Raw genomic sequence first — 9553 nt, forward strand, 5'->3', positions numbered from 1 at the left:
AACTATGAATTACCCGGAGGATTAATAACGAAAAAGATGTAGAAGTTACAATATGGCGGTTCTTGGGGGTTACATAAAGGGGTATTTTTATATTTCAAATCCCCAAATCTAGGAGCAGGTGGAAGGCTGAGATTGATTTTAAGATCCAGTTGTTACCTTAGGGAAATAATGAGCTCTAGCAATAACCATCAAATTTAGTCAGTTATTGCAGGAGCATCCGCTAGAATAAAATAAGCATAAGCAAACGAAGGGTCGTTACAAGAAGTTCCCAGCTTCTAGCCCTAAACTTCAAACACAGAATCTTTGGACCACAAGCTTCTAGCTTCTAACCACGCCACAAAGAAACACTTTTTAGCTTTTGGGCTTCAATAAACAAGCATTCATCATTACAATCCAAATATTTCTAAATGGGGGCTGATGATGTGGGTACCATTAGCCATCCATAAGCCAATGAAGCCTAGAGGCTAAGAAGCAACAAGCACCGGCTGCTAATCTAGGAAGCTTGAAGCTTAAGTGTTGCAACTTCTAAGTTAACCCGGGAAGCTTCTCGCTACAGTAAAATTCAGAGAAGTCACATCTAATGTGACATAAATCTAAATTCAACCGTAAAAGTCGAAATAGCATAACGAAATTAGATAGTAAGTTACACCAAAATAGTATGACGTATCTGAATACGCTGAAATAGGAGTTGATCCTCTCCTATTCCTCTTAAGAAGCTTAAGTTTCCCCAAAGAAGCTTTTGCGTTGCCTATAAAAAGAGATCTTCACAAACGGTACAATTCATTCACTCTTTTCCCATACTCTCTACTCTCTCTTCATACTTACTCTCTTATCACCTCTAAATTGTATCAAATTACCGATTCTCACACTGGAGTCTAATTGCATGAGACTACCTCCTGCGGTGAGACTAACTGGATGTGTTATTTGATCTTAGCATGTTAGGAAACTCTATCAGCAGCGGACTCGTGGACTGTCATACCTTCATTGTCGCTATACTCGTAGCAAGAAACCCCTTGATCGAAGATAGGGCAAGGTGTGCTCAAGTGGCCGGGTTGGGCGACGGCGGTAGTGTTTCTTGGTTGAAGATCTACAAGCTAGGTGTTTGTATTGCCATAACAAGTGGGAAGATCGGAGATGGGTTTATCTCTTTATGTTGTTTTTAAAATATATGTTTAGTATATGTACGGTTTAGTTTCTTGATTTTCGAATGATTAGGAATAGATCGACTCAATTAGACTTTGCATTTAGTTTGTAAGTTAGGTAGCAAGTTAAGGTTATTATATAACCTAGGTCATAGTTTCATTTTAGCATTCAGTTTGTTTCTTGTATTCATACATTAATAAAACAAAAAAAATCGTATGCTAGTGTAACTTGTTGGTGTGGTTTGTTGGTTTGTTGGTGGATACCTACTTGTGTTGTTTATATATAAAAAAATGAATAACTAATAGTAAAAAGACTACACCGGTCATATGAGTGCACCTCAAGTCAAACACCTAGTAAATAAAGCTTATTTTCCAGTTGTTTTTCTCTATTATAAATAGAGGCTGATTGTGGACGGTATTCGACACTGAAAAAACACCCCACTCACACTCATAATGTACACTAGCAACCGTTACAATCAGTTCTCGACTTGTATTCAACATTTTTATTTAATATATGTGAGGCTAGTTGGATAATTTTCTCATCCCGAGATTTTTTGCCAAAGATCATCACCATGATCAAGGGTTTTACTCGCTATATTTCGTGTCAACCTTTTACTTTACCATACTTATTTGCATTATCTTGAAAAACACACTACCTCACTTACTAAGTCTGTTCATAAAATTGCTTCGATAATTTTTGACCAAAACACTAACCTACTAATATAAAAACAATGTAGATGAATCTTTTGGAGCAATGTCACTAACAGTAGACAAATAATTATTGTTTCTCAAGTCCATCAATATACAGAAGGATGTAATCGTAGATTAGTAGCAAGTCTGAGAACTTTATGTTACATGTATAATGATTAATGTATATATAAACTTGAATAAACTTTTACAGTGAAACGTTACATGCCAATAACAAAGAGTAGCATCACCATTTATTTATATATATCGATCTATTTATTTAGATAAGTATAATGGCATGTTATATAAAATGGTATACGTAACTCCACATTCAGTTTCCACCCTGATTTCCCGATCCAGCATGGGATCCTGCAGAAGAACCTGCTTCAGAGCCACCACCCCCTGAGCCACTGTTGCTTGAGCTCGATGAGCTTGAAGAAGAGGAGGAGCTGGACCTGGATCCGGAACCTGATCCAGATCCTGCACCTGCTCCAGAACCACTTCCACTACCCCCTAAGCCAATCCCAACACCCGCCCCAGCCCCAACACCAACGCCACCAAGATCTACACCTAAATCCTTGCGAGCAACTCGCCCCTCAGCACTTAAAACGGAAGTGGATAAAGAAGCAATAAGCAAAGCAAGAAATAGTAGGAACTTCATGAATGCCATTATGCTTGTAACAAGTTTAGTATGTGTTATGTATATGTGGGTTGACTTGATTTAGTTTGATGAAAGAAGGTGAAGTTGTATTGCATGTGGATACAAACCAAATGTGGGATTTCGTGTATTTATAGTAAGTTTTGCATGGTGGATTTGACACGTCGTGAATAGTGACTTGTAAGTGGAGAAATGGAAATGATTAGTGGACTTCAAAGAGTCAAAACAATTGTGGCTGATTTAACCTTAGGCTGAGGGGTGTGGAGCGTGAGAGGGGGCGCGTGAGCCCATCCGCTCGCGCCCCGGGGCGCGAGCACCACACCACCGAGGCGCGAGAGGGGCGCGAGAGGGGCGCGAGCACGGCTTTCAAGGCAGGCGCAAGAGGCCTCGCGGCTGGGAATAGCGTGAAGAGAGCTTGGGAATGTTAAATATAGCCGTTGGGCTCATAATTGTTCTTCTTTTCTTCTCCTGCTCGCGCCCCCTGCTCGCGCCCCTCCACACCAGGGCCAGGGGCGCGAGCGGGGGCTCCAACACCCATCTTATCAAGTTTCTCTCTCTGCCACACGTCACAATATTATTGGCTGGAGCCCCCACTCGCGCCCCCTCTCGCGCCCCCCACACCCCTCAGCCTTATAAGTTTTGAGGATTTAAAGATATTTGACTAGTGTATGCCGACCCACTTGATTGATTTCGTCCCACTATGTTTTATCTAGTATCCAAAGTGAATGTTAACACGTAACTACAGGGTTAACATAATACAATCTCTTTGTTAAATTATTCAAAATATATTAACAATCGTCGATTATCAATGAAGATTAAAACAAGAAATTCCATACATGTTTTTAAATAGTTGTATATTATATAAAACTATTAAAAAGACAAGTTAATTACGGTTTTCAAACTTGTAAGTTTTGTTAGTTTTAACACTTAATCAATTTATAAATATTACTTATTTACGGGATACACCAAATCTTGCTAAATCGAGTAGAGGAAGTGAAACCCAATGTCTTTGGACTCGAGAAATATAATACAAACATATCTAAATAACTATTCCAGAAATATATAAAACATTATATATCCCCTTAAACCGTTAACATAATAGCATACTCATCTTAAGTGGTTCTTTTAAGTTATATGTAGCATATTATTCATTTCATACTCTTTGTCAATAAAAAAATAGAGTTTCTAAGTGATTCGTCACTAGTAATAATATTCATTTAACAAGATCCGTGAGTTATGAACCTACTTTTATAACATTGGTATCCGGAATCCCGACAACGTGACATGTTGAAAGTTTTACATAGTCCACTTTTAATGGGATTTAAAAAAAATAAATTACTTCATAAAAAATTAATAAATGTCATTATTTATTTTTTATAATATTTGTGGAATTTATCTACAATACTTAGTATCAATGGTACCAATCTACTAGGAATAGTGAAAGGCCAAGTTTGAGGGAGATTTAATATCATCAATCATATTAATCATATTATCGTTTTGGGTAGATTTTATGATACATGATCCCCTAAATCATGATAGGAGTCATCCTCATAGTATCCAATATCCTAAACACTGGTAACAACTAACCGATATTTTCTCTTCTATTTTGACTTGTCAATACAGGTAACTGTTTTGGATTGCATATGCACTTTGGTAAAACCGCAAAAGGAAAAACACGTGAAGATTGACTCAAACGACTATGAGTGCTGACCAAGGAGAAGACGAAATAACCCAATTGACTCAAACTCACTCTCTGTAACTCTAGTTGCGATCAACATTATTCTCAAATTGTACATCATTTCTTCAATTAATACTATTTCTAAGGTAGGCTGATGTTTACTCGCATCCCGAGGTTTTATGCCAAAGATCCTATATGATCAAGGGCTTTCCTCGCAATCACTCGTGTCACTTTCACATTATTTATCATATTTGTTACAAACACACTACCTCACATAACTAATTTGATCACAAAACTATATAATTATTCTTTTGGTCAAAACAATTATAGAGATTATATTATATATATGGTCTCTCGTTACTTCCCCAGGTTTACATGTTTTCCCCGACAATTTCCGTCTCTTAAAAACACATGCAAGATTTGTCACTATAAAAAGACTAATGGGTGGCCCAATCATTAATTACTTTATTTATGAAATTTATAAGGGAAAATTCCCAAAATAATCCAAAGGAGGAGAAAGAAAAAAAAAAGATCCTAAAGATGTCTAGATTCCCAAAACAACCCACTAAATATGTACTGAGGTGACACATTAGTAAAATAAACGACGAGATTTTTAAACTAATCAAAAGTTAACATGTGGAAAAAATCTGACTTACCCGACGAGATTTTTAAAAATCTCGAGGTTTCCGTCCATATTTATAGTTAAGTCACTTTTTAAAAAACAACCTCTTCAGACGGTTTTTTTATGTTTCTTGTCTGGTCCGTTCATATTAATTTTTTCTTGAAAAAGAGCTTTCTGAATCTCGTCTTTTAAGACGCATTTAGATTGAATTTCGTATTCCAAGTTCATATTCTCAAGTTTCTTATCTGGTAAGTTCAAATCCTATTTTATAGATAAGAGAATATAGGATTTGAGTAATATTATTATTATTATTATTATTATTATTGTTGTTTTTAGTTTTTACAAATGGTTGGAGATACACTATAAAAGTTTTCATCTTGGCTAATAATAATCATCATCATAATCATAATTGTAAAGACACTAAGATGAAGCAGAAGCACCATTGTTTGCTATGGCCACCGATGAAGACGACGGCAGTGGGCGGTGAACAGAGGCGGCGGATCTCGTGGACGGTGGTGTGTGGGGTCATGTTGTTTGTTCTGGGTTTAATTTCGTTTTTTACTGGCCATGTTGCTTCGGATGTTGAGAGGTATTATTCACACAGACTTATTAAAAGAACTGCAGTGGCGGAGCTTGAATGTTTACATGGGGGGCCGAAAATTTTAGATTAATCATAAGTTCATACACGTTAACAAAACATATTTTTTTTAACTAAATAAAATTTATATATCCGAAAAATAAAAATAAATAATAACTGGCTTTTACAGCGACCTTTTAAATTAACTCACCAATTAAAAAAAACTTAAGTAAAATATACTTTTAAAGTTAATAATTACAATTTTACAAGGTAGAGTGATTTTGAATGAAGACGTTTATTTATAAAACTTTTAAATGATAACTATTGCCTATATGCAAAAAATAATAGTAAATACAAATGAAACTCTTGTGGTAGAACCCTATTAAATAGCCAAGTTTGTTGCAGCCTTTTCACTTCACCTTCACGCCACATTACACACCCTCTCTCCTTTCAAATCTATAGAAAACTTCCGTTCAACACCCCTAATTTTAGGTTTACTTGGACTTGGTTTGGGTTTAGAGGGGAGCCAACCTTATATCTAGGAATGGCAACGGGGCGGGTTTGGGGCGGGTTTTGCTTAACCCGAACCCGAAACCAAAAACCATCCCCGTATCCGCCCCATTACCCGTCGGGTTTAAATCGGGGATTCCCCGTTTGGTTTTTTGTACCCCCCCGACCCGCCCCGTCCCCGAACCCGAAAACCCGAAACCGATCCGACCCGACCCGAAATTGGTTCATCACATAACTGAACATTTATCGAAATAAACTTCTGCATCACACACATGAAAGCTGAAACAATGTGTTACAAAGGAAATAAAACCAAGTCTACATGGCCGAAAAATCATGCCAAATACACAAACTACAAACTTGCGACCAAATCTAAATACCAAATCAAACCAAATCATCCAAAGTCGTCGTGCCACTTTCTTTAGTACCTACCTACATTAAGAATATTTATCAATAAATCAACCAAGTTAAAAGAATAAAAGCTATGTTACAAAAATAGTAAATTTTATAAATATTATTACCTCTTCCACATCCATTTCATATTCAATGGTGCGGCAATATGCCTCGGTCTCTTCCGAACAAGTTTCTATATTTAATAGTAATAACATAAACATATATTCATGATTATGAAGATAAATAACATGAGTAATAATGTAATATTCAATATAGCGTTACCTCGAATCTCATTCAACAACCAACTTTGAGCACACATTAAAGCCTCCAAAGTTTTTGGGTGAAGTCGACTTCGGTGAGGACTTATTAATCTTCCACTTGTACTGAACGCAGATTCAGAGGCAACGGTGGAAACTGGAATTGCCAATACATCTTTTGCCATCCTTTGAAGTGTCGGATACTTACCTCCATTTGTCTTCCACCAAAGCAACAAATCCAGTTCTACTTCATCAGGCAAAAGATTTTCTTTCAAGTAGTTATCTAACTCTGCCATATCATTCAAGTCATCATTCACCTTAGCTTTGGATTTAATGTCAGATAGGAATTTTTGGAATCCACCAGAAGAACACTCTGACAACCCCGAACTGAATAAAGATGAACTAGAACCACAACCTATAAATTAATGTGAATCAAGATAAATCAAATATTAGCAATTTATATTTATACTCATTAAATATTAATATGATTATACCTTCATAGTAGTTTTTACCACGTGAGTTGGTAGATTCATATTCTTTAAAAAAAGCTCGGACAAAATCCTCAAGAGATTTAAACTCTTCCTTTGCCATTTCTTCACCGTATAAGGCAGGCATAAGCAACTCTACGTATTTTAGCTTGTAACGTGGATCTAAAACCGCAGCCATCCCCATAATCCCATGAATTACAGACCAATATTTATCAAACTTGATACTCATTTTATACGCCATTAGACTAATGTCAACAATAGAAGACTTAGTCCACTCCCGCATAGAAAAACGAATCTCACATATCAAAGGGAAAAAGACATTAGCAGTAGGATACTTGTTACCAGAAAACAAAAGAGTTACCCGATAGAATAGTTGTAGCTTGTTACATATCTCAGTTGCTAAGTCCCAATCAAGGTCCGTAGGCAAACTAGTATACCTGGGCTCTCTTTGCTTTAATCGCGTGAAAACATGTCTATAAGGTATAGCAACACTAAGCATCAAGTAAGTAGAGTTCCAGCGAGTCTTGCAATCAACGATCAGTTTCTTTGTGTATTTCATTTCAAGTTGATTGGCTGCTTCCTCAAATTTTTGCTCTCTTTTTCCTGATGCAGACCAAAATAAAACACTATCTCTAATTCTTTCAATCCCATCCTCAATAACAGACAAACCATCTTGAACAATCAAATTGAGAATGTGCGCGCAACAACGCATATGAAACAACTCTCCTTTCCTCATGAGTGATATCAATGGAAGCTTCTGTAGTAACTTGTTGATAATTGCATCATTTGTGGTACAATTATCAACGGTAAGAGTAGACACTTTTCTATCAATATTCCAATCACATAGACAATCATATAGCGTATCTGCAAGAACATCAGCTGTATGTGGTGCAGGCACATAAATAAACCTATATAAAATTTATGCATCAATATAAGTGTAAAATACATTTAAAGTTTTAAACTAACTTTATATTAGACTTGTACAATATATATGCTTTACCTCATGATTCGGCTTTGCAAGTTCCAAGAGTCATCTATAAAGTGTGCAGTGACGGCCATAAACCCTTTTCTTTGATGGTTAGCTGTCCACATATCAGTAGTTATTGCCACTCTACTTGTGATCCTCCCTAATAGTTTCTTAGTTTTCACCCTTTCATATTCATAAATTTTTAAAATGTCGCTCTTGATGGTATTTCGACTCGGAACCTTAAACAAAGGTTGAAGACCTTGAACAAACTTTCTAAAACCATGATGGTCCACCGTTGTAAGAGGATACTCGTGCACAATAATCATCTCCGCGAGATCTCTCCTTGAGTTGTCTGGATTAAACGTGTAGTTGGAGAGATATGATGAACTACCATCAACTTTCTTTTGCTCCATAATCAAGATGCTTTGTCGTATATCTTTAACAGTTCGTCTTGGACAACGTTCAAAATGATCTCGTAAATGCGATGTGCCGTTTTTGCTTGAACCTCCTAGATTTTTCTTACAATAGTTACATTCCGCCTTATCTTCACCGTTCACTTTCATTAATTTAAAATGGTTCCACACGGCAGATCTTTTCCTTTTACCACCGACATTTTGACCATCTTCAAAAGTATCATTAAGGTTAGACTCATCGTGGGTAGTAAAGTTAGTTGGTGGTGGTTCATTAGAATCATGTACCCCTTCACTGCTTCCTTGAGGAGTAGAATAAGTAGGAGTGTTTGAAGCAACGGGAGTAGGAGTACAAGTGTTTGAAGCAAATTTATCACCTTGTGATGCCATATAGTTGTAGATGCAACTGAAATAGAATGGCACATAGAAGACTTTAAGCAAAAGCCAACTACAGGCTGCTAGAAGATAACAAATTAAAGACATAGTAAAGATAACCTAAATCGCCATCTCATTCATCAACAAGCCATCGATCACATATTCACATACTTACAAACACTATCCAGCTCCAATCCAAACTCATCTCAATAGCCACAACACGCAAACTGCCAAACTGTCTAATTTGACTACACGTACTCACCGAATACAATCAACAGTCAACTACAGTCTAATTATTCAATGCAGGAGCAGTTAAATAGCTAGCTAGCAGAAATCAATAAGTTCAATACGATTTACATTAAAACATGCAATTCGATCGGAATAAGTTCGTTAATATTTACGTTAACATAAGTTGGAGTGAAAACAGGTGAAATAATAATAATAATAATAATAATAATAATAATAATAATAATAATAATAATAATAATAATAATAATAATAATAAGAGAATTAGGGATCTTACAGGTGGTAGGATGAGAAAGCGGTGGAATGAAACAGAGACCGAGAGGCCATAGAGTAAGAATATGAATATAATTGAGGATAATATTAATATTAATATAGTCTATTATCATGGAAAGAGGAAACCCCTAAAACAAATTAGATTCCCCAAATCAATTATCATGTCAATCATCAATCGCAAAGAGAACGGTGTATCATACGATATGCAACAACAACAAAATTAGGTCAATTTCAAATGAAAAACCCTAAAAAAGGAGAAAACATACTTCGGTG

The 9553-nt window shown here is 36.2% G+C and overlaps 2 protein-coding genes across 2 annotated transcripts; both read right to left on the reverse strand.

Moving 5' to 3' along the window:
- Positions 1–2113: 2113 nt before the first annotated feature.
- LOC143567050 (uncharacterized) lies at positions 2114–2731 on the reverse strand. The gene has a single exon (XM_077053573.1). The coding sequence runs from the start codon at positions 2497–2499 to the stop codon at positions 2161–2163; it is 339 nt and encodes a 112-aa protein (XP_076909688.1). The 5' UTR covers positions 2500–2731; the 3' UTR covers positions 2114–2160.
- A 5274-nt stretch (positions 2732–8005) lies between these two features.
- LOC143567046 (zinc finger BED domain-containing protein RICESLEEPER 3-like) lies at positions 8006–8776 on the reverse strand. Its single transcript, XM_077053570.1, has 2 exons — positions 8482–8776; positions 8006–8412 (listed from the first exon to the last, which is right to left on the reverse strand). Exons 1-2 carry the CDS (start codon positions 8774–8776, stop codon positions 8006–8008), a joined length of 702 nt encoding a protein of 233 aa, XP_076909685.1.
- Between the last annotated feature and the right edge of the window lie 777 nt (positions 8777–9553).

Source organism: Bidens hawaiensis, unplaced genomic scaffold (genome assembly GCF_021521415.1).
Source record: "Bidens hawaiensis isolate Kalapana, Puna unplaced genomic scaffold, B.hawaiensis_p1.1 tig00023205_1, whole genome shotgun sequence".
Lineage (NCBI taxonomy): Eukaryota > Viridiplantae > Streptophyta > Magnoliopsida > Asterales > Asteraceae > Bidens > Bidens hawaiensis.

Excerpts from the sequence above, each read along its gene's own strand:
- LOC143567050 (XM_077053573.1), bottom strand. The coding sequence starts at position 2,499 with ATGGCATTCATGAAGTTCCTACTATTTCTTGCTTTGCTTATTGCTTCT.
- LOC143567046 (XM_077053570.1), bottom strand. The coding sequence starts at position 8,776 with ATGGCATCACAAGGTGATAAATTTGCTTCAAACACTTGTACTCCTACT. Across the intron at positions 8,413-8,481 it reads TTGTAAGAAAAATCTAGGAG|ATATACGACAAAGCATCTTG; the intron begins GTTCAAGCAAAA and ends GAACTGTTAAAG.